At 39.3% G+C, this 25,497-nt stretch overlaps 1 protein-coding gene across 2 annotated transcripts in view; it reads right to left on the reverse strand.

Annotated features, from left to right (window-relative positions):
* The window catches only part of ITGA8 (integrin subunit alpha 8), a 177,718-nt gene that overhangs the window by 37,755 nt on the left and 114,466 nt on the right, over window positions 1-25,497 (reverse strand). For both annotated transcript variants that reach the window (XM_065871272.1, XM_065871271.1), the window contains 4 exons: window positions 23,496-23,575; window positions 17,965-18,045; window positions 8,554-8,659; window positions 6,181-6,339 (listed from right to left, as the gene is read on the reverse strand). In XM_065871272.1, the coding sequence (XP_065727344.1) occupies window positions 6,181-6,339; window positions 8,554-8,659; window positions 17,965-18,045; window positions 23,496-23,575 (426 nt within the window). The remainder of the gene's footprint in view (window positions 1-6,180; window positions 6,340-8,553; window positions 8,660-17,964; window positions 18,046-23,495; window positions 23,576-25,497) is intronic.

Raw genomic sequence — 25,497 nt, forward strand, 5'->3', positions numbered from 1 at the left:
AACAAGGTAGAAGTTATCCAAGAAATGTAAACAGTTAGTTAAAGGCTATTTTCCAGATGAATTTTCAGAGCCTGTTTCACAATGGATCATGAACCCATAAGTCAAGTTTTTCCTTAATCTGAAACCCTTAGGGGTGAGGGAGGCTGGCCCCTTAGCGCCCATGTTAGGCGGACTTTCAGTTCAGGGTAATGTTTGCTAAGTGCTATGCAAGCTGGTGGTAAACACTCATGTATCTTCTTTAGAACAAACATGAAAGTTGCTTCTTTCTGCAATAAGGAAACAATTGTTAGCAATATGGCTCTCTCCCCAGTGCTAGTCTGAATCTGACCCCAACAGGAGTTTTCTATTTTCATACATCTTCACAAACTCTTACCCTAGGATAGGTTTAAATTTACAGATTAAAGGGATACTGTGTGGCTGGAATGTGCAGTGCAGTTGGAAATGCAGCTTTGGAAGAAGAGTTGGGTGACCTTCGATTAAGGGCTCTGCGGATCCAAACAAACGCAACACACACTGTTTTTTCAACTTGTTTGTCATTTGCCTTTGGATTTCAGATATTCCTAGTCCACAAGGGGCGGCGCCCTTCTCTCCTGTGACTCTTTGCCTGTAATTAAATCGAAACAGAGACAAGTCCAAGGGGTCGGGCCACCATGTCATTTTCTTTAAGACATAAATGTTCAGGATTTGTTGGGAGAGAAAAAAACCACAGCTGTTTTTTAACCGCCTGAACAGTTCATGCAAAGCATAACTGAAAGAATCAGTTCACTCCTTTGGTGATTTTGAAGCTTAGTTGTTGGACATGTGATTTTACCTTCTGAAATATACATGAGGACTTGAAGACCATCTTAAAGAGAAGATAAGGCAAAGAGAAATAGACCTCAGAAAGTATATTGTCTTTGGTGGCTGAAAATTGGTGATGTGATAAGTAACACTACTACAGGTAGTGTTATAAGTAACAGGTGAATGAAATTCCTCTATCAGAGAGAGCAGGAGAGAAAGGAGAGAGAGAGGAGAGAGGAGAGGGGGTGGGGAGGGAAGGGTGGGGGAGAGAAGGAGGGGAGAGAGGGAGGGGGAGGGAAGGGAGGGGGAGAGAGGGAGGGGAGAGAGGGGGGAGGGAAGGGGGGAGAGAAGGAGGGGAGAGAGGGAGGGGGAGAGAGGGAGGGGAAAGAGGGGGGAGGGAAGGGGGGAGAGAAGGAGGGGAGAGAGGGAGGGGGAGGGAAGGGGGAGGGAGAGAGAGGGAAAGAGAGACAGAGAGAGAGAGAGTTGGGCTGGGACCTGCTGACCTACGAAGTACCAAGTGTCCTGCACTCTGAATTAACAAGAAGCAGTAGCAGATGGAGGCAGTTATGAAGGAAGAAAATTCTCTTAAGGATAAGACAAAACTATGCAAGTTTGCCAAGCCACTGTCTGATTTAAAAAAGCAATTTGCAGGGCTGTAATCCCTGATGAACAGTTTCTGTGTTTCTGCTTTCCATGTCTGCACTCTCTGGTTGTAATTTGGACTTCCTGTGGGAGCGGTCTTGTTCAGGAGATCAGTTCTCAGTGGTAACTTCCTGCTTTCCATGGCTCCAAAGACAGTTCTTCCTACCTTGGCTTTCTCTCTTGCTATCAGTTGTCCTAGTCCAGTCCCCGAGAGATCATTTTTCCCTCAGGATTCTCCCTTCTTGAACTCAACCCCAGAACATTCTACTGTGATCTTAACGCAGGTTGAATTTGACCACCTTGTTTGTTTTGCTCTCTGGGCACAGTCTTACAATCCGTAGCTCTGTGTCCCAGCATCTCGTACTTGGCTGTTCCTGACAAAATCTTGCCAATTAAAAAAATTCTTTACTCTCTATGCAAATTTGGTTCCTTAATCGTGTTTACTTTTTCAACTTCATCTTATCGAGAGATTGTAGCCTGTTTGAAGGACTCTCCCAACCCTAGGATAGAGTCCACCAAAATAAGAAAATTGGTAGTTTGAAATCATTATTTTACTGCCTTTAGAATAGTTGAGAAATACTTTACCCAATTCTAAAATTTTATTCCAAGAAGGATCTGGAACGAATTAGATTTAATGGATTGGTTGGAGTGCTGCAGACAGTTGAAGGTTTCAGAATATTTCAGATGGTAGGATGTGGGGAAATGGCCGCCTCCAAACCCTCTGTCCCTGCCCTAGACCATGGAGTCTGGAAGTAGAAACGTCACGGCCACCTGCTTCTGCCCCCAGGCTTGTAGAAGACAGAGAAATGAAGTGGAACTATCATGGGAGGAACAGAAAACCAGAGACCACAGCCTTTTCATTGGAGTTGGGAGTGAAAGCCGGGGTGACAGTGACACTCCCAAGTGCCACCCCTCACGCTTGCTTGAGCTGCAATCCGCAAGGGTCTGTGCACCTCAGTCAAGCTTTTCCTGAAGCCCATCATCTCCCCGGGCTTCTTTCTACCCCCACGCTCAGACGTTTGAACAGTGTCAGAAAGCAGGCCGAGTGGGTCCCCGCACAGGCTAACATGAGGCAAGCACTTACAGATAAAAACCTCACGCCCTTCTGAATGTGTCCTCCCTGCCCGCAGCCCTAATTTAGTTGTCGACGCTCTGTACTTGGGTAACAAATGAGTGGGATGTGGGTGAGATCTTGTGCCCACTTTCTCCTAAGACAGCCACAGGTCTTAGGAGAACACGGACATGGTGGTGGCTTTCCAACGTGGTCAGTGTCTCCTCTTCAAACCTTGTGGACATTCGGGTGACTCATGGGATAACCAAACAGTACACTTCCTGTTAGAACTGAACCCGGTCAGGCCGACTTGCACTTGGAGGCTGAAGTGAGGAGAGCGCATTTGGAAGGCATACTTAATTTATAGGTGGGTTGTATTTCAGAAGGTTTTCAGCCTTGAATGTTTGGCACTCAGAATACCTTCGTCTTTAGAAATGATGTTTTAAATGGTGATTCAGCTCTCGGACCAGCCCACAAGAAAATCTACTTTATCCACAGTATGGCTTTGATGCACACAACTAAGTATTTGCAATAAAAAATAAAGCCAGGGCAGTTGCTACATGAGTAATTTTTAAAAATAGGAAAAAAATGGTTGTGTTAAGTACATTACATTAAATGCTGATAGACTTAATTAGAGTGAAGCCTTGTGGAGATTCTGCGGAGGATATCTGGGGAATTTCAAAGGTTTTAGAGTTGGCGGCACTGGTTCCTTAAAGTGGGTGGCCTAGAAAATGTTTCAGAGGAGATCCGATGGTTTCCAATTCATAAGCCAATCTCCTGAGAACTTGTGAGAGTTGGAAAGAGTCAGTGAAGGAGAGAGCTATTTTCTGTGGTAAGTGGATAAAAGTGAAAATATACATGGGAGAAGTGGACTAAAAAATTTTATGTGAACACAAGAGGAAGGGATTTTTTGTGAAAGGAAATCAACTGAATGGCTGAAGAGGAAAACATGGTGGGCAACTCTGGAAATCCTCTGGAAGAAATTTCAGAAAGTTGAGGTGGTGGTTCCTCCTCTGATAGGTCCATGGTTGGGACATTTTGGTGGCTGATCCAGTGGAGCCTGGAGCATCCTCAGAAAAGACTGGTAGATGCAGAGGTTTTAGAGACACCACCTATCCCTCTACTCATAAAGAAATTGTAGAACCATATAGTAAGGAATTGTACATTCGTCCACCCATAGGTAAGATTTAATACTGTGGTTTGATTCTGCCTATGTGAATGTATTTCTGTGGTTTGATCCTGCCCATGTGAATATATTTCTGTGGTTTGATCCTGCCTATGTGAATATATGTCTGTGGTTTGATCCTGCCTATACGAATATATTTCTGTGGTTTGACCCTACCTCTGCGAATATATTTCTGTGGTTTGACCCTGCCTGTGCGAATATATCTCTGTGGTTTGATTCTGCCTATGCGAATACATTTCTGTCTCCTTTTTCCTTATACCATATCCACCCCCTCTCTGCTCCCCAGTTAAAGAACTAAGTTTCTAAAAAAATTAGATAGTTTAAAATAAAACTATCTATACTCCAATTAAAAAAAAAAAAAACCCTGGCAATTAGCTTTGATGCAAGAATCTGAAATCGATATGAGATTTAAAAGTTTACCTGGCCTATTCTTTTGACAACAACAAGATATAATAAATAATTTGCTAATTTCCAATTCATATTTAAGACAAAGAATAGACTGTTTAGCTTTGCATTATCCAGAAAGAAAGAAATTGCCAAGTAAATTAATAGTGACTTCACCAAGAAACTATTTAATATCTTAAGAGGAAAGTAATTTCCAAGTACTCTCAACTGTTTATAGCTACTCATATAAAAATTGATTATCAAGTTTTAAAATCTATTTATTGATAAAAGCTCATTTAGACTCTTTGGGTAATACTTGTTAAATACAGGTTAAAGTACTTTGAGAACCTGAAAGTAGTAACCTTTCAAGTTTTCCATGAATTCAGAATTTCAAGAATTCACAACTTGTTATACTTAGTTATTTTAGCACGCCCTTACTTTCTATTGTAATCAAATCTTATATTCAGTTTCTACAGATGGAGTTTTATAAAATAAGCACAACTGAGTTGCATTTTAAAAAGTACTAGCCTCAGAAAGATTTTTAATCAAAGTCTATACTTTAAGAAATAACTGGCTAGCAGGGAATGCAGGTAATGGGGACATACTCCCACCCAGTTTGCACGAATCTGCCAATGTTTAAGGCTAGTTATCTGTTGGTACCATTACAGCCAGTGTAAACGTTTGTTAAATTGCAACAAAGAAAAAAGTAACTCACCACCAACACACTGCACCAAGTTACATAATATATACAAATATATAGAAATAGTGTCAGATACACACTAAGCATTAAACTCAAAGAGAGTCAGAAACCTTCTGCATAACCATGTGCTCCAAGAATCTCGTGACTGAAACAGGGTCTCAGGTAACTGCAGAACAAGAGATGTGAACGTTTTCATTACTTAGATGTTATCTATTAACATTTAAAGATACTATTTTCTAATAAGCTACTGTCCTTGAAGATGTTAAAATTATCTCAGTGAAGAACAAAGAGAGAGGAAATGGGGTGGGGCGGGGGAAGGATGCCAAGGAGGAAGTATTTTAAATAATTTTGTGGAATACAAGTGGCCTTATTTATTAGTTCCCCATGAAGAATGAGGCTGGTTGCCCCACAAATCCGTGAATACTGGACCTCCTTTCAATCTTCCTCTCTTTGAATAAAAGGCACGTTGGGTTGAAGAAGAAATCCTTTTGTAATGTCAGCGCCCCAGTGCCACTGGTTGAGAACAGAGGCGGACCTGTGTTCCGGATGATTGAATTAGTATTTCCCAAATCCTGCCCTCTGCTCATCGTGTCCCTGCCAGTACTAGAGAGTGTTAATGAAGTTCTCTTTTGAGGACATCTCATTAACGAGGGATTTTTTTTTTTTTTTTCAATTCAAATGTGACATTTTCAAGGGCTTACACTCATTAATTTCTTTCCTTCCCAGAAGGAACCCAAAGCCAGATTTGGGTTTTAATCTGGACAGAATCAGCTCTGTGGATGCTTGAGGTCCTGGGTAGTGCAAGTGTGACTCACAAACCAGCAGATGGTGATCGGGTTGGGGGTCTGCAGAGAGGCGGAATCTCAGACCCCCTCCAGACCCTGTGTCTTACAGAGACCTCCAGGTGATTCGGATGCGCTTAGAGTTTGAGAAGCCCTGACCTAGACGCCTCTATAAGCCGGGGGTCTCAGGGCATTAAGACGGTCTTTGGCAAATTATCGCATTTCACTACTTGCTGTTGGCAACATCTGGAAAAGCCCATTTTGGCAAAGATCCTTATGCTTTTTGGCAATGTACCGAAAAAGACTTTATAAATAGCATTTTGTACAAATTCTCCAAAACATGACATGGGGTCTATTTTTGATTTGGGTTTGGTCATGCTGCTAGTCAAACCATATGTAAGAGGTAATATCGAAAGAGGCTAAATGAATGACAGATTACCATGAGCAATAAAACCAGGAGAAACTGAAGTTTTCTAGGAGTGATATTTTAAGTTCGATCTGGTATTTTACCTGTAACAGTAAAAGCAAAGGTCTGATCCATTATCACTGAAGTAACATAATTACTTTGCTTTTTATTTTTAGTAAGCCACTGTTTGTATTTTCTCCTTACCATGAAAAATGGAGCCAAGCTGCTGGTTAGACAAGGCTTTCTTACCTTTATATCCTGTGGGTTGATAGCAGGATTTGTTTGACATCGCAGAGGTCCCAGAGTTTGAATATGCAAAATGTAGAGGAGAAATTCATCCCGGGCAGAGAAGGGCCAGCCCACCTCCAGAAGGGCATCACTGATGGTGCTTGGTCCGGTATTGTGCAGCTGCCAGCAAGGAACACGTCATGGACCGGTTAGCACAAGGCAGCGAGATGAAACCAAGCTCCGTAGACTCTGGACCTCTTCTAAAGAAGCACTTATTTTGGCTTTAAGTCAACGCCAAAATACGGACTTTGACCACGAAAACAGGAAGACAGAGTCTCTATAAGCAAGAGGAGCTCTGAAAGCAAAAGATGAGCTGATGCTGAGAGAAGACGATTCAGTCTGTGAAGCTCTAAGGGTAGAGTTCCTTTGCAAAGACCAGATTCACCGTGTCTGATAATCGTGCAGTGTACCTTACATTTACATTCATCGAATCACAGTGCTAGGAATGCCATTTTAATTACCTGCTTTCTAAACCTGGTTATTCTTTCTTTACATCGAAACCTGCCCCTTTCCTGACTACTGATTTGTCAATTGCAACCATATGCGATGCACTTTCTCTCACCCTCTGGAAAAATGGCTATCCATCAAATACCAGAGATGGTCCGGACTCACCACAGTTCACTTCAAGTGTGCATTTCAAAGCTGAGCTCCTTCTGTTTTAATCAACGAGTCTCAAGGAAAGGAAGGCCACAGTGCATAAGGAGATGAACATTTCGAACACAAGAATCCTATCCTTGCAGGACACAAAACATTAAGTGGATTTAAATTTACTGTGGTTTTCAAAACTTCACTTCAAAGTTAGCTGGGACCTTTCGTCTTTTTTTCCCACAGTCCTGACAACTGTAATGATCCATAAAACAATTTATTATTGGTTTCGCTTATTAGGTGGCTTGTTTAATTCATATTATCAAAGCAACATGGCATCCTGTGATAAAAGTATATTTTGAGACAAGAGATTAGCCTGTAAGAAATGTTCAGCGATTACTTTTGGCACTACTGGTTATTACCCTAAAATTTTATGATCCATTTTGCTCAGATTAGAAACAGGGCTGCCCTGAGAATGATTGAGTTTGAATGTTTTCAGACTTTAAAATTTCACCATTCTTAAGGAGAAACTAGTGCACACAAGGTTTAATAAATTATTTGACAATACTTTTTCTTCCAGCTAGGTTCTTAATCTGAATGGCCTTGGGGACTGTGTTATCCTTTTGTTATCAAGAGAGCTTAAGCCAAAGCTTTGATCCAGCTTTGGACAGGGCTTCTGATTCTGGACCACAGGTTGGGCAGATGGCAGGCTTTCATGTTGACACAGCACAGGAGCTGATGCTTCTTCCCCATATATGTAAACAGCTCATCAGTTTTGAAATGGCTTTATTGTTATCCTTAGAGAATGCTATTCATGCCCCTTGTAGCTTGAGATGAAAGTCACAGAATTATTGGGTCAGCGGCATGCATGACACAAGAAAGGGATAGGGAGCATTGACCAAGAAGGAAGCTCAAACAGAAAATGGCTTGTAACATCATTTTCACCAGATTTCCATTCCTGGCCCCTTGAAGTTGAACAGGAAAAACTGTTCTCCACTGATAGCATTTACTTTGTTTAAAGAAAAAAAAAAAAGAACCACTATTAAACTAACCCTTTACTATATCTTGGTTTCTAACTATAAAAAAATTTAAATGTTTCATATAATGTGTTCACAAAGCTCTTCCCTATAAACAATTTAACACTTGAAGTGGGATCAGATCATCAGAGCTTTATCAGGAGCTCGTGGTTTGCTTCTGGAAAATCAGTGGACTGTTTTAAATCTCAGAATAAGATACATGTCTGATTGGGGTTAGTCGAATGAACAGTAAAATTATTCTTACCCATCTACCATCCACCCGCATTATATATGCATTTTGGGGGGTACAATTGTGAATAATCCATACAGTTTTCTCTGTCTGATAACTTCTGGTTGGTGACCCTTTAGTTTAAGAGGTGGGTGGGTTTTAAAAATAGCTGAAAATGTAGGAAGAAGTGAAAGTCTAGGGAGCTAGTCATTTTTAGAAGTAGGCTGTCCAAACATTAAAAGAGAGGAAATAAAGAGCATTTAAAAATGAACAGGAGCAAGATAAAATGTTTCTCACTGTATAATGGCTCTCGCCACTAAAAAGCAAGTGACGGTAGAGTGGTTACTTAACAGGACACTCCCAGCACCCACTGCAATATGAGAGCAAATGAGGACAAATCTAGGCAGGATATAAACAGCTCTGACCTCAGACTGGTGTCTTTTATTATTACTAAAGAGCATAAGAACAAACCCTGAACGCAATTTCAACAGAGACAACGGCTACCTCATAAATATGTTCCACCAGTGGTCCAACTCCCTCCTCCTTGCGGGGCTTCTCTTCCGGTTCCCAGTTACGAATGGGCAGAACGATCTGCGGAGGGTGGGATACCCTGAAACATGGAATGTGACATCAGTGGCTGGTGTTGGCACACGTAAAGAACGCTTCACTTGTGTGGAGTACATTAACAGCGGCGGCAAAGAGTGACTGTCAACTTATTTGAATAGATATTTCCCGCGAGGAAAAAAGTAGTGAAAGTTTTGTTCAGCAAAATCACTAATAGGTAAGGGTCTGAAACATCTCTTAATTAACTGGTCTCTAGCTCAGAGATTGACTATTTTATAGCATCTCCTCTCTTGGGCACTAGGGGGCAGAGCAGAGAGCATGCCTGAGCTGAGATGGATAATTTCACATATACATGCGTGAATACATACATCTGTCTATAGATCCTGTGTAAGTGTGTGTGTGCGCGTCCGCGTGCACGCGCGTGTGTGTACAGGATCTATAATCCATGCTTTATGCCATATCAAGAAATGGGACATTTTTGTGGATAAAAATCTAAACTTCTGTGTGGTGTGTGAAATGTCCAGTCGTGCCGAAATACCGTTTCTAGTTACATACTTCAGGGTGGAAAAGTGGCCACTTGTATATTTCTCCTTCTTAGATTTCTCTGGCTTTCCGTGAATGCAGGCATACCTCTCACAAGGCCAGGCCCAGAGCCAAAATAAAGCCTGATCAAGTTCTAGAGTTATTTTATAGATAACTGGAAGCGTGAGACAGAGTGAGAGAATGTGAGAGTTACATGGTAGAATCATGTAAGTAGGATATTAACTTGTTACATAGGTATTTTTGCCTGCTACTTACACCTAGAAAGGGAGCACATGGCATCATTCCATATTAAAAATTGATGGCAAACTAAATTGTTATCGTTATAGAATCTTAAAAAGGACACTTCCCCCCAAACAATGCTTTCTAGCAGTTTTTAGTAAAAGGTATCTTTAAAAGAATTCTCAGACCTTCAGCTAACTTCAGCAGAAAACATCTCTTGGCAATCCGAAGTCTTAAATGCCCTTTTAAGAGTACCCAGTAATTAGCACAGCCTTGAGCAACTTGAAATGTTATCTTTTGGGTAATGTCTTTCTAAAGCAGAAAGCAAAATGCATTGGGTTAAATTCTGACCCTAGGGCAAATAATTTAATTTCTGTGTGTCTCTATCTCCTCATCTGGAAAAGTTTGATAAAACCCTGGGTTGTACACTACAAATGATTGGAAAACATGTCAAATGCTTTTGGTCGAAGTCAATTTGGCTTCATTCTCTCCTTGGGGTGGATGGGAGACGTCCATTTTTTTAAACTGACAACCCACAGAAATGTTTCTAAATTGTAAAGCCCTTTGCATTCATCCTTCACGTACCACTAGTAACTAAAAAGCGCAGAGCACGGCCTTCTGGACTGATGCTTTACCGTTTTCTACTTGTAGATCAGTTTGTGATTGTGCCACGCTCCCCTTTCTGACTTGATTTGATTAAACCAAGTTTGGATCGGTCATAGGGGACGTGGTGAGGAGAAGAGAAGATGGCAGGGTGATTTCATCAGAGGGGTGCCCAGAGAGCTTGGGCTTCCCTTCCCAAAGGATCTTGACAACCTCACCACCCAAAGCTTTCCTTTGCTCTCAGTTTAGCCAGAGAGTTGGTTCCATGCTCTACATCCATTGTGAGGCTCTAGGGAAACTTTATTTATTTTGGTATAGAGAAGAAAAAAAATACAGAATAGAAGCTGAGCCCATTTTCTCTGAAAATGTTTATTCCTATGGTCATCAACCCTGTAGCACTGGTCATAAATTTCCTAGGACCAGAGAGTCATAAATTTAGACCTTGGCAGGTACTGTGGAGACAATGTGCTCAAACTTCCTCATTTTATACATGAAAATAAAACTGATGACCAAAAATGTAGGGGGTTGGTTGCACGTGAAGACGAGGGCTCAGGTTTACTAAGTGCTATTCGCTCTATTTCCGACTTACAGTGCTCTGTGGGGGCCATTAGGTTGCAGTGGTTTTAGTAAACACAACTTAAAAAAACCTCCTGGCCCATTTGTGTAGCAAAATCAAATAGAAATCTATAAAGAAATACACAGTCTATCACAGGGCATGGGAAAAATTCAAAAAGTATGGTTCATAAAAACCAGTTATATATCCTCTAAGACCTTTTCAAATCTGGGGAAACCACAGACAAAGAATGGCTCCCTAAAGATTCCCAACTATATAAGTGAAACGTTTATTGTCTTCAAAGTTATTAAGAAAGAAGCTAGCAAGTGAGAAAGAAAAAAAGAGAATGTGAACAACTAATTAGCCTAAGAGGTACAGCCAGTGTAGTAACCTAACAACCCGTACCGAATGGTCTTCACATTCTTAGACAGAGCGTTATTCCACGGAGACCCTCGAGTAATAAGGCTGGGGTACTCAGTGGTAACACTGGACATGAGGAGGGGATTTAAGGGGAAGCAAGGAATTCGGTTTTTTACAAGTTAAAGTCTGTATGTTATCAGGGAGTTCAAATCTAATGATTTGGTTGTGTGGTGTGAGCCCTATTTTCATAATCCCATTTCCAATCCCTGTTAGTCCCAAATAGCAAAGACTATCATTTATTGTATGGAACAATAATGTGTAGGTTGGCTATACCTGCTATAGACAGTATCTGTGTAAATCATGGTTATCCATGATCACAGTCTTTCTTAACACAAACCTACTCAGTCCTGATTATTTTGCCAAGGATACAATTTTATTTTTATTTTGTTAAGAATTTTTTTTATTGAAGTATAGTTGATTTACAATGTTGTGTTAGTTTCTGGTGCACAGCAAAGTGACTCAGTTACACATATGTGTGTGTGTGTATATATATATACTTTTTCATACTCTTTTCCATTACAGTTTATATTGAATATAGTTCTGTGTGCTATACAGTAGGACCTTGTTTATCAAGGACACAATTTTATTACTGTTTGTGAGATCAATACTATGTGTGCTGCCTCTTATAACCAAATTTACTTCTCTGCAGGTGTATGCTAAATTAATCCTTTGTACCAACAAATGACGTGTAAATCTGCTTAAAGACAGTGTTGACATTACCTGGCTTTGAAACAAATGGGACAATTTGCAATACTTTATTTTTCCCCATTCGAAGAAATAACTCCATTTGAGTTTATTTTTAAAATTATAAAAACAACAGTAAATTTTAGAAAAGAATTATTAGATAAAATATGTTGGAATAAACACTATTGGCCAAGAAGAAAATTAGATTTTCCTGAAGACTGAACATGGAGGATTTTCAACACACTAGCTGTTTTCTCCTTGAAGAATTAAACATTGGAACAAATATTTTTGCTGAGTACTTGGAGGAAAGAGCTTTACTTTGCAAAATGGTTAAAAAAAACCCTTTATCTTAGAGAATAAACTGTGGAAAATTGTTGGATATTAATCTAGCAATGAAAATAACTGCACCTACATGAGAAACCAATTTAAATTACCTGTTTTGATCATTGGTAAAACAAATAGAAAGTTTCCTTCTTTTTTTACTTAGAAACACTGGTGTCATAAGTGATGGCAGAAATATAATTAAAAATATTAATCTTTTAAAATGGAAATGTGAGAATAAATACAGTTAAATTAAGCACTTAGATGACTTGGACTAAAATTTATTTTGGAATTAAGAAACAGTTTCAGTTTATTTTTGGTAAGCAAAACAAAGATAAGATAAGCTTAAAGAAAGAGACAAAATTTCATATACACTAGTTGTAAATTTTAAAAGGATATCAAAATAAGATAGTAAAAATAAGATAGTAAATTTTAAAAAGATATCAAAATAAGATAGTAAAAATAAGATAGTAAATTTTAAAAAGATATCAAAATAAGATGGTAAAAAGATAATGCTTGTATTTTCTTCTCTGATTTTTTTATATAGTGTTTTTCTCATCACGAGGGACAGCAGAATTAAATTAGAAATGCACAAAAGTGAAACATCTAGATTAGCTCCAAATATCTCTAAATCAAACAAGTTACTTCCTATGAGTCAGCTCATGAGTTAAAGAAGAAATTACAAAGCAAACTGGGAAACATTTTGAGCTGAGTTATTATAATGAAAACCCAACATTATGCTGCTAAAATAATATTACAGGGAAATTTATAGCACTAAATGCTTATGTAAGAAAAGAAGAAAGTCTCTAATTCTACATAGAGGAACTAGAATAAGAAGAGAAAATCCAACCCAAAATGAACAGAAGGAAAATAATAATAATGACAAAAGTAGAAACCAATGGAATAGAAAACAAAAACAAAACAAACAAATAAAAAGGAAAAAAAAGGAAAGAAAAATCAATGAAACAAAAACTGGTTCTTTGAAAAGGTCACTGAACACTAGCCAGATTGACTAAGGAAAATTAAAGGGAATAGAAGTTATGAGTTGCCAATATCAGGAATGATGAGGGGAAACCACTAGAGGTCCTACAGATGTTAAAAGGAAACTGAGAGAAAATTATGCCAAAACATGTAACAACTTAGATGATTCTTGAAAGATGATTCCTTGAAAGACAGACTACCAAACCCCATTCAAGTAGAAACAGATAATATGAATAGCTTTATATCTTAAGAATGCAATGGAATTGTTAAAAACCTTCCTACAAAAACAAAAAGCATCCCCCCCCCAAAAAACCCCCAAAACTCCAGGCTCAGATGACTTCACTGGTGAATTGTACCATATATTTAAGTTAGAAATAATACCAATTCTACACAAACTCTTCCAGAAGATAGAGAAGATGGGTGAATACTTCCATCTAATTTTAAGGAGCTAGCAATCCTCCTGACACCAAAATGAGAACAAAATTGTAAGAAAAGAAAACTACAGATCAATGTTTCCCAGCATGTATGCAAAAGTCACTAACAGAATTTTAGGAAGTTGAATCCCACAATATATAAAAAGGCTAATCATCATGACTAAGTGTGCTTCTTGCCCAGAATGCAATTTTGGTTTAAAATTCAGAAACAAAAATTAACCGAGTCGCCACTTCAATGGGCAAAAAGGGGAAATCATTTAATCCTCTTCATAGACACAGAAAACACATTTGACAAAACTGAATACACATTCGTGTCAGAAATTGTTAAGAAAACTAGGAAAAAGGGAACATTCTCAACTTAATAAAGGCATCTATAAAAACGCTGCAGCTAACATCAGACTTAATGGTAAAAGACTGAATGTTTTCTCCTTAAGATCAAGCTGGGGTCTATCAACGAGGCAAGGCTTTACCTTTTACTTTTACCCCTTCTATTCAGTCTCGCACTGGCAGTCGTAGTCTATGCAGTAAGAAAGAAAAAGAAAAAGAAATAAAAGGCAAAACTAGGCAGTAAACAGTTTAACCTTGCCTTCAAAGAGGTCTGGCCTTTGCCCTTAGCTTCTGAGAGGTAACCTCTATGCTCTCAAAATTTTATGCTTGAGAGGAAGGAGTATCTTTGGTTTTGGGGGATGGGAGTGGCTCACACCAGAAAGACCAACAGAGTGATTCAGGATGGGGTGTTTGGTCACATCATCTCAGTCATCCTGGAGACTGAGATCAATTAAGTGGTCAATCAATCAATCATACCTATGTTATGGAACGTACCCTCCACCCCCGCCAAACCCCCCGCCCCCCCAAAACCCACAACTGAACACTGAGGCTTGCGTGAGCTTCCCTGGTAGCAGCATACTGTTACACATCAATACTAGGAAAGTAATCCATCCTGCCTCTGCTGAAGAGAATAATGGGAGCCCTGTGTCTGGTACTTCCCCAGACTCCAATTTATGCACTTTTGCCCCTGGCTGATTGTAATCTGTATCTTCTCCCTGTGATAAATTGTACCCATGAGTATAATAGCTTTCAGAGTTTGGTGTGTCCTTCTAAGTGAATTATTGAACCTATGGGTGGATGGGAACCACCCAAATCTGTAGTTTGTGTCAGAAGTGAGAGTGATCTCTTGCAGGGACTGTTCCCCGTAGCTTTGTAGCTGGTTAAACTTTTGAGCATACAGATTAGAAAGAAAGAAGTAAAACTGTCTTTATTCGCAGATAACATGATAATTTTGTAGAAAATCATCACACAAAATGCTACTAAATTGGTAAGGGGGTTTACCAAGATCTCAGAATACAGACTGCATTTCAGGACTTGTTGTATATGTATACACGTAGCTCCATGAAACAATAGGAGGTACAGAAATAGACTCTCACAGATGAACAACTGATATTTCAACAAAGGTGCCAAGTAATTCAATGGGGAAAGAATAGTCTTTCGAACAAATGGCACAGAAACAAGTGGATATTCACATGCAAAAATGAACCTTGGCCCTTACCTCACGCCAGAAACAAAAATTACCTTAAAACTAATCATAGACCAAAGTGTAAAACTATGAAACTTGTAGAAGAAAACATAGGAGAAAATCTTGTGACTCTCCATAAAGCAAAGATTTAGACAGGACACAAAGACCACAAACTATAAAATATTTAGAAGTTGGATTTCACCAACATTAAAAACATTTGCTCTTTGAACATCACTGTTAAGAAAATAACAAACCAAACCATAAACTGGGAGAGAATATTTTCAGGACACTTATCTGATAAATGATTTTGTATCCAGAATGTGTAAGGAACTTTTACAACTCGATAATAGGACTGACAGCTCAGTAATAAATGGATAAAAATTTTAAGAGACACTTTACCAAAAAAGAGATACGGATGGTAAATAAGCAGTGAAAAAATGCTCAGTATCACTAGTCATGAGAAAATGCTAATTAAAACCTCAGTGAGATACTTCTCACTGACACACTTACCAAAATGGCTAAAAACAAATAAACAAATCTCAAGCACATGCTGGCAACCACACTGCTCAGCTGGCATCCCATGCTTTGCTGGTGGGAATGCAAAATGGAAATGGTACAGCCCCTTTGAAAAAGAGCTCAGCAGTTCCTTATAAAGCTAAACATACACTGGCCATACGACTCAGTAACTCCATTTGTGAAAACAAATGTCCCAACAAAGACCTGTGTGTGAATTCCTGTAGCAGACTTATTATTAATAGCCCCAAACGGGAAATAACCCACTGTTCACCAACTTGTGAATGGATGAATTATGCATGGGACGTCCATACACTGGAATACCTCTCAGCAATTAAAAACACACAAAAAAATAACAAAACGCAAAATACTGATACATGTAAGAACATGGATTTTTTTCAAATGCATTATGCTAAGTGAAAGAAGCCAGATTCTAAAGGTTACATTCTGTGTGAGTACATTTATATGATTTTCTGGAAACAGAGCGACAGAAAATAGATCAAGGTTGCCAGAGCGTGGGAGTGAGGGTAGGATTGACTACAAGGCACGTGAAGAAACTATTTGGGGTTTTGGAACTGTTTTGTAGTGAATGTTCTTGTGGTGTCATAACTCTTCAAACTGGACACCTAAAAAACAGTCCGTTTTACTTTATATAATTTATACCTCAATAAACTTGACTTACAAACAAAACCCAAACCCTGTGAAAAGACATTTGCAATATGCGTGACTGATAAAGGATTAGTGTATCAACTCTAGAATATGAAAGGATTCTTATGAACTAATAAGAAAAATTCAAGTCACTTAGTAGAAATAGGTGCAAAAGAACGAGCAGAAATTTCCCCAAATAGGATGAATAAAAAATTAACAAACACATAAAACTGCTTAATCTCATTTAGGAATCAAGGAACCGCCAATTAAACCTTCAGTTGGATATTATTTCCTATCCATCAGATTGGCTCAAAATGAAAGACTAGACCATTTTGAAAGTTAGTTAATAATGTGGAGCAATGGAAACCTTCATCCACTTCTTGTGGGGCTGTAATTTGGTAGAACTATTTTGGAAAACAGTTTGGTATTATTTAGTAAAGTTAAATAGTGTATACTTCCTGATCCTGAAATTCCACCTCTAAGCACATAATACCCTTCTGACATTCTGCCACGTGTGTAGCAGGAGATAGTATAAGAAAGCTTGTAAAAAAAGAAAAAATACAACCCCCGGTATTCATCAAAAGTAGAATAGATACATGTTACTTTATAGCTTTACAGTGTTATATTCGTCCACAATTCAAATAAATGAACTATAGGCACAGGCATTAAAGTGAATGAATGTCAAAAACATTCATCTGCATGAAAAGAAACCACAGAAGTACACACAAAATTTGTGTAGACAAGGTTCAAAAGCCTCTGTCTCATAGGCTGTAGAGCATGATCATTTATAAACATGTAGCTGGAGACAAGTTGCCTGTATTTACATTCTGGCTCCCCAGTTCCTAGCTGTGTAACTTTCAACTCCATGCACCACAATTTTCTCACTTGTACAGCGAGGGTGCGAGCACTTATTAAGAGATGCTAACATGCTGGTGTAGCACATGAAGAGATCATCAATGTTAGGCATTATTATTATTCCCTAGCCCACTAGGTGGAAACTCAGTGGTGCCAGGATGGCATACGGGGGGGGGGCCCACCCCACCACCCCACCACCCCACCACCGTTGAGCACACGGGGCAGCAGTTAAGACAATGCACAATGACAATGGCTCTGAGTGCAGAAATCTACAGCTGGCATCATGGAGGAGTGTGAACCACCAGGACTCAGGACCTACAGAAATGGAAAGGGAACTGGGATTTCTAGAGCCCCAGGGACAATTCAGCCTAAAATACCAGTTGACATTTGTAGCCAAGTCCTTAACTGTTCTGATGAAACAAGAATTGGAATAAAATCCATGAAGTCCACACTTGGTGCAAGATAAGAACTACATGCAGTCCATTTCCAATTTCTTTTTTCCCTCCCGGCACAGATTTCCCAGATGGTATTTATTCCAAGCCTTTTACTTGACCACATTCTTCCTGTCTCTCAATTGATTGCTTATTGGCAACTTCTTCAAAGAATAGGACAGAAGGAAAAAGACACAAAGTGTAGAGCCCATCAAACCTCACATCTAAGACTTAGCCATTTCTTAAACTCAAGATGCGGTATGGTGAGGCTGAATTTTCATTATGTGAAAATAATTTCGGAGGGAAGTGAGACTTTTGGGCAATCACATGGTTGCCTATTTTATCTGGCTTCTTATCACTAGTTTTTTATAGTTTGATTACTGAACTGTCAGTTTGGAGAATAAAGTGATCTCCTGTTTTGATAGGCTTAGCATTATCATACAGGGTTGACTCTACTTACCAGTGGAAAACTAATGATGGGTTGAAAAGAATGAAACTTTATAACCAAAGGGAACTGTGATCTCTACTACAGTAGGAAAATTCCATATAGTTTTTACTAGTACTTTATCATAACTCCTATACAGAAAGCTGTTATTAAAGTATAATTACTATAATGCCTTGTTTATTACTTACCCTCTTATTTCTACTTGAGCTACAGCAGTGATGTTGATTTGCAGGCTCACAAAATTGCTGTCTGGGTTGTCCTTGTTGGAACTAAAACACAGTTGACATATGATTTAAATTTATTTTCTCAGACGTGTTACTACCAGAGACGATCATAAAAAACCTCCTATATATCAGAGGAGCAACATGCATTACCAATATGATCATTTGGAAAACAAAAGTATATCCATTCTACAAAATTGTAACCATTTGTAAATGGAAATGCTAAGATCCTCTGTGAGCAAAAGAAATGTAATAACTTTCCATGAGGAGACACCTTATCTGAAAACATAACATATTTCTAGAGAAGCCAGCGTGTCTTTGCTGCAGTGATTAAGCCCGAAAGGCAGTAAGCGGAGTTCTCGTCCAGCTTCTACAAGGGACACATTCCTTAACTTCTCTGCGCATCAAGCTCACTGCCCATCAAATGGGAAAGGACAGCACAGTCAACTCCTGATTTTCCATACTAATAAAAGGAGAACTGGCGTGAATAATCCAAGAGCAGCGCATAATGGAAGAAGTGTTTGTGGTTGGCTCTAGAATGCATCATACCATACATTGTTCTGGCAGCAAACTTACCTTCCTTATGGTTTATTTCTTAAGTAATATTAAAATAAGTGTACTTTACTGCATGCTCACTGGCTGACTAGGATGAGGGCTGAGGAGTGAGGAGTGAATTAGAAGCATGGCCAGTGGAGAGAAGAAGTAAGACCCCAGGAAGAGATTAACACAGTTAGGAGATAACATATAGGTTCATCAGGCACCTCAAGATAGAAGGTGCATGTTTAATAATATTTCTTTGAACAGTGGCAAAATTATTTTTAAGTTTGCTGTTTCTTTCTCTCGAATATAATTAGATATAAAATTTCACTTTAAAAAAAGCCAGCAACCAGTGCTGTAAGGAAAATAAAACATCATTTGACAAGAGGCTGGGCCAGTAGCTGGGCTCTGGATGCAGCTGCCATTTGCACGCATTGTCTTACTGGGCTGTCATCGAAATCACCCTAATATTCCAAAGGATAAGGCAGCTTTTAGCAGACTGGGATATGACACCACCAGTAACAGGTCATGTTTATATTCAGGTCTCATTAAGAAGAGGAAGCCTCCTCTTTTCTCATCATCAAATCTCATGCAGATGCAATGGACAAGCTCTCACACTGATGATGGTAATGGGGCATGTCCCGACTAGCTTTTGAAGCTTTCCAAATGTGGGAGCTGGAAAAGATATGATAAAGGTCTGCTTTCAAAGCAGGAGGAGACAGAATTGTTCCCACAATGCTTTTGAAAAGTGCTGTTCGATTGTATATACTGATAAGGCAACTGAAACGGCAAACACACATAAAAGACATAAACAGGCAAATGTCAGGCTCATTTCCTGCAAAGGGGTATCACTGCTAAGCTTGTGATGAGCCTAGAGGGACTTGTTCGCCAAAGTTTGAACCCCAGTTTCCAGGCCACTTTATTATTATCACATCTGGGGAGGATCAGTCAACTAAAAAGTTTTTTTTTTTTTTTTTTTTTAAAAAGCAGGATCCTGACTTACTAACTACTAAGAAGTCATTAAGTAATTCCCCTCGTTACAGACTTCATGGTTCCAAGTGCATTACAGGGAACTCTTTAGTTTGGAAGCTCAAGTCTAATTGTTCCACATTTTAACCCAGACCTTGTTCTAGTTTCTAGGTCACTACTGCTTTGCAACAGTGGAAATTAGAATTATAGAAAAAAAGTTTTATTTAAGTTATCCTATAATTCTATTGCATTTTGCTTCCAAGTGGTTTAAATAGTACAATTTTCATGACAACATCCTGAAAATATAAATAGATGTCAAGCATCAAAATTGTCTTCGGGGCTTCCCTGGTGGCGCGGTGGTTGAGAGTCCGCCTGCCGATGCAGGGGACACGGGTTCGTGCCCCGGTCCGGGAGGATCCCACATGCCGCGGAGCGGCTGGGCCCGTGAGCCACGGCCGCTGAGCCTGCGTGTCCGGAGCCGGTGCTCCGCAACGGGAGAGGCCACAACAGTGAGAGGCCCGCGTACCGCAAAAAAAAAAAAAAAAAAAAAAATTGTCTTCGAACAGGAGTCTAATACGAGGCTTATAGAGGCTGTTCTGAAAAGTCACAAAAGCAGTGGCAGAATCCAAGGCTCATTAAAATCGCCCTCTGTCATACAGGCTTGCCGGGGCACTTGGTACTGCAACCAATGGTGTCAGCAAAATCTCCTGGTAAGAAAAGACACCAGGCTGGATATATAACTTAGATGCATCTTTCACCTCTTTCCTGGAAGGAAACCTCCCTCACTAATACCACTGCTCCATTCAAACAAACAATTCATCACTGCCCTGGATGCTGAGCTATTTATACTATGGGTGCTAGTTCTTCTCAAGAAATGATGAATTTCCTCTCCATGACTATAGCTTATGTCATGTACCAAGGATAAACATGTTTTTCACTTATTACTCCGATGCTATTTTCTTTCTCCTTATTGTTTCCTATTTTCTATTTTCTAACATTCCCTCTATGCTTTCTGCCTTCTCTGGAATGTCAGCAAAACAATACAATGTTCATTTCACCATTACTGAGGAAGCAGCTTCAAGGATGATCACAAAGATCTGTTTGTACATGGGAATCGCAAACTGAGACCAGCTCTAAGCAGGGAGGAAGATGTTTACATGTCACATAGAGCCGGGGCATGAAGAGACCAGTTAATGCAAACATTTGGTGACACAAAATACTTTAAGTTTATTAATTTTCTCTTCTGCGTTCTATTTGTGGAAAAGGATATTAAATGTGGGTACCGGTGGTCAATGTGCTCAAAAGCTTGAGTTCAGACTTGAGAGCATTTGGTTTAATTTATTTTTGGTTTAAGCACATTTAAACTGAATACAAACCATCCATTAAACACTTATGTACATCTTTGGAGCCCGCCAACAAAGCATGCAGATAAATGCTCACCACTATATTTGAATATTAAAAGTATTCTCAAAACTTCTATGTTTTGGGAATTTGATGTTTAGTATGTTGCGGTTGCCTCTCCAGTTCTTTCTACATTTTTGCATTTTTGTATTTTTCAGGATAATGTTAGAATAGTCATGAGTTTCTATAGTGTCTGAGGATGGAATATAATCATGGACCATTTTAGATGAAGAGCGATGTTTAAAATGCGACCATTTCTATTTTCCATCAAATTCAGCACTTCCTCTCTAAATTCATTATTTGAATGATGATATACAGGATGGTTTCGGGGGAGGCATTTACAACATGATTTAGTGTCCTTTGCTCCTTGATTCAGCTACTAGTTACATCCATTCTGTTATTCGAAACTGCAATAAAGGGTAAGAAGCAAACATCAGGAATTTGCTTTGCATCCTTGTACCAGACTTTCTGTCTAAAGGCTGCAACTTTTATGAGATAGGTATCTTTTTCTGAAGTGATGCAAAGCTTCACGCTACTGCAGGATCAGTGTTACAGACAATGATGGTGAAAAACAGAAACTTCAGGTTACTGAAGTGTCTGGAGAGATGGTGGTCCTTCCCTATGGAGTGCTTTTTCTTTTTCTCTTTTTCTTTTCTGAAAACTTAGAAATATAAACAGGAGATTTTCCAAATGAAAATATTTTGGACTACCTGAACCTCTTGGAAAATATACATTTACATAGATACAAAGAAATGATTTAATAAGCTTTTGGTAAAATGAAGGGGTATGATAGATGAATTCATTCCATCTGTATCCCATCACTAAGTTGGGTAAAATTTTTAACATCTCTGAGATTCAGCAGAAAATATTTAAGTTAAATTCGAAAAAGAACTGACTAAGGTCAGACAAGAACACCTAAGTTAGAAAACTTTCCTTCCTAGAAATCTGTCACAAAGTTGAGGGGTTATGGTTTGTGACACAGGTTGCAGATTTTAAAAATCTACTACATTCTTATAGAGATTATATATATATATAAGGTTTTTAAAAGTTTTATTTATTTATTTTTGGCTGCGTTGGGTCTTCATTGCTGCCCACGGGCTTTCTCTAGTTGCGGTGAGCGGGGGCTGCTCTTTGTTGGGGTGCGCGGGCTTCTCATTGCAGTGGCTTCTCTTGTTGCAGAGCACGGGCTCTAGGCACACAGGCTTCAGTAGTTGTGGCTCGTGGGCTCCAGAGCGCCAGCTCAGGAGTTGTGGTGCACGGGCGCAGTTGCTCTGCGGCACGTGGGATCTTCATGGACCAGGGATGGCACCTGCATCCCTTGCATTGGCAGGCGGATTCTTATCCACTGTGCCACCAAGGAAGTCCGGGATTATATACTTTTTAAAAAAAACTCGTAAACCTCTAACTGAAGTAGCTATTAGAAAGTAATCCACTGTGTAAAGTAATTTCTCTAAAAGTCATCACGCTCTAATGACTTTCCTTCTTGCAGGACAGGAGGTAAGTTTAGAGATTAGTCCTCTTGCACACCAGTATTTGAGAACCAAATTGTAGGTACTGACTTCAGAGACATTGTTATATTAGAATAAGGGTTGAACACGCTGGGCATGTGCTGTCTATATTAGTGTTTTTCACACGTTTAAAACTGCAGCCCACAAATACATATGTGTGCATGTATATGTATACATATAGAGCCTACAGGATGTCTTATGACACACATTTACATGTATCTGAAAGGAATTTTTCATGAACTCTGATATATTCCATTCAGTATCCTTTTCTTTTCATCTAGGTCTAGAGCCATTACATTGATTCCCTTACTGGCTGAAGGGTTTAAGTCCACCCTTGGGAACCCCTGGCCCTCACGACACATTGCTCTCTGTAGGTCTTTTAACTCATGAAATATTATTTTCAGCCATGAAGGAGCAAACAGAATAGACAGAGACAAGGTAAAGTCCCGCTTGAATCGTGGGGCAGAGTCAGCCTTAGACAAAAGGGGCAGCTCCCTTCAGGGTTTGGCTTAGAGTTGCCAGAGAAGGCCCTGCCTTCTGAATATATGATCTTACCTGCGTCCTGCCTTGCTGCTCACAATTAAACCATCAGAGACTCACTCATCCTTGAAAAGTTAGATTTCAAGATCGCAAGCTCAAAATCTATGCTTTTTGTGGAGAAATTATGTTCTCAGGGATTAGCTGACCCCCAACAGAAAGAATGGCAGGATGTGGTAGGGGTACTGGTGCGGGGTGGGAAAAGCCATGTGCATCAGAAAGAGGAAAGACGGAGGAGCAGGTGGGGTGGGAGCGTGCTCAGGACAAAATTTTACTGTCACACCTTGGCCTGCAGAATGGATCTCTTCTTCAAAAGCCACAAACGCACACACACACACACACACACACACACAAATAGAAAAGAAAATGAAAAAAAAACTGAAATAACTAATAACTGAGAAACGAAGGGAAAATGGTCTGTGAACGTCTGGGTTCTAATTTCAGAAGAAAGTTTAAGGTGAAGGAGCTTGATGAGGGCATTCATTTCACCATAGATTCTCTTTACTACTGAATGCTGATGGTATTTCAGGCATGTAAAGATCTAACCTTCTGATTTGGAGATCGAAGTTAATGCTTATGTTTGTTTTCTCAAGTCGTGGAACTGCAAATCGGAGGCCCAGAGAAGACTAAAAAAAAAAAAAAAAATCACAAGACACTAAGTTTATTACATGGGAGGAACCTGATACACAGCACAGAAATCTTTTTAAGTCATCCCTGCAAATCCCCACCCTAGACTGCTGTCCCTTTTTCTGCTTCTACCTTGGGGTAGCTGAGACTTTGGGGTCCAGGCGATGTGAGTCCCTACACATTGTGGTTCCCTCTCTTCATTTATCCTCCTATCAACTCTTTTCCTGCCACCTTCTTTATGTGCTAAATTAAAAACAACCTAAATATACGAGAAGAGAGTGATTTAGAAAACTGTGATGATTCTGTTTGATGGACATTTAGGTCATCATTGAAGTTACATCTGTGAAGCCTATGCCATGTGGAAAATGATTCTAATGTAACTATGGTCAAAAAAGAAAAAAGGTTGCAAAGTTGTATGTGCCATGGTTTCACCTATGGTTTTAAAAGGCTACCAGTGGAAAAATTACTGTACAGGAGTGAGGGTGTCTTGTAAGAAAATATACCAGGATAATACACTGCAGTTAAGGTTGTGAGTGTATGGATAATTTTTTCCACCTTTCTTTCTCTTCCAAAGTTTTAAAACTGTTCTTAATATTTTTATAGTTTGAAAACAGCTTTTTAAAAACCTGGAGGAAAGTGAATCCAATGATAATATAAATAAGGAGGTAAAAATAATAGCTAAGACATGTAATTATATTACTTAGGCTCTCATGCGCTGTACTAAGCCTTATGTGCAATGTCTCATGTAATCACAACATCCACGCTACAAGGTGTATGGTGAACGCGGACAGTCCAGCAGCAATCTGAGGATTAGGGAGATTAAGTGCCTTGCTCCAGGTGCTGAGCAAATAAACTCTAGATTTGGAACTGAAATCGCTACAAGCCAACTCCAGAACCTGGAACTCACAGCCACTACGCTATGAGAATCAAACCAGCAATCAAACTCGTGTTATTATGAACCAGTAATAATATGAACTCATAATAAACCATCATTTTTATCATAAATCATCATTTCACCAGCCCTTACCGAATGAGCTGCAAGCCATACCTGGTGGCTTTACATATACCATATCATTGCATTGCTCCAAACATTCCTACAAACAGGTATTCTCCCATCTCAGTGTGACTTGCCCAAGGTATCACTGCTGATCAATGGAGAAACTGGGATAATAATTAGGGTGCGCCTAATTATTAAGCCTATACATCCTTATGCCCCAGCCAGGATGAATTCCTTCATAATTCCAAATGTGCAATTTTCTGTCAGACCTCTGGGGCTTTGCACATGCTCTTCGCTCTTCTTTAGAAACTTCTAAAGTCTTTTCCTGCTTTTTCTACTTGCAGAACTCCTACTCATGCATCAAAACTCAGGACAAGGGATCCTCCTGCAATACACCCTCCAAGCCCACAGGCCAGGTCAGGCAGAAATGTTCTCTTTATTCTTTGTCTCCTTCTTTGCTACTCACCCATGACTCAACCTATAATGTTGCTAAATTTTAAGTTTCTTATGGAATGGGGATTGTACATTTTCATCTCGATATTATCAGACTCTAGTTTAGTACCAGGCGTATAGAAGGGGTGTAATTAAAAATGGTGAAAAAGAGTGTGCCCTTGTTTGCACACTTCCAGTGATGGGGAGCTTACTATATTGTGGGGAGGCCTGTTTAATGTTGGTCTTTTATTATTCAGCACAAGATGAGGATACCCTAAAGGTGTGACAATTTCATACTGATAAGAGGCATATGTTCTTAGCTAGAACCAAAAGCCAGATCTCTGGGCATTGATTCTAAAGAGCCTTTGTTGAGCCACTGTTTTTTTTTATTATTATTATCCTACTAGAGAGATTTTGTGAATTTTTACAAATCTTAGCGGTATATAAATATTTTACATTACTAAAGCTATTATATGAAAATGATGTTACTAC

Source organism: Phocoena phocoena, chromosome 2, assembly GCF_963924675.1.
Source record: "Phocoena phocoena chromosome 2, mPhoPho1.1, whole genome shotgun sequence".
Classification (NCBI taxonomy): domain Eukaryota; kingdom Metazoa; phylum Chordata; class Mammalia; order Artiodactyla; family Phocoenidae; genus Phocoena; species Phocoena phocoena.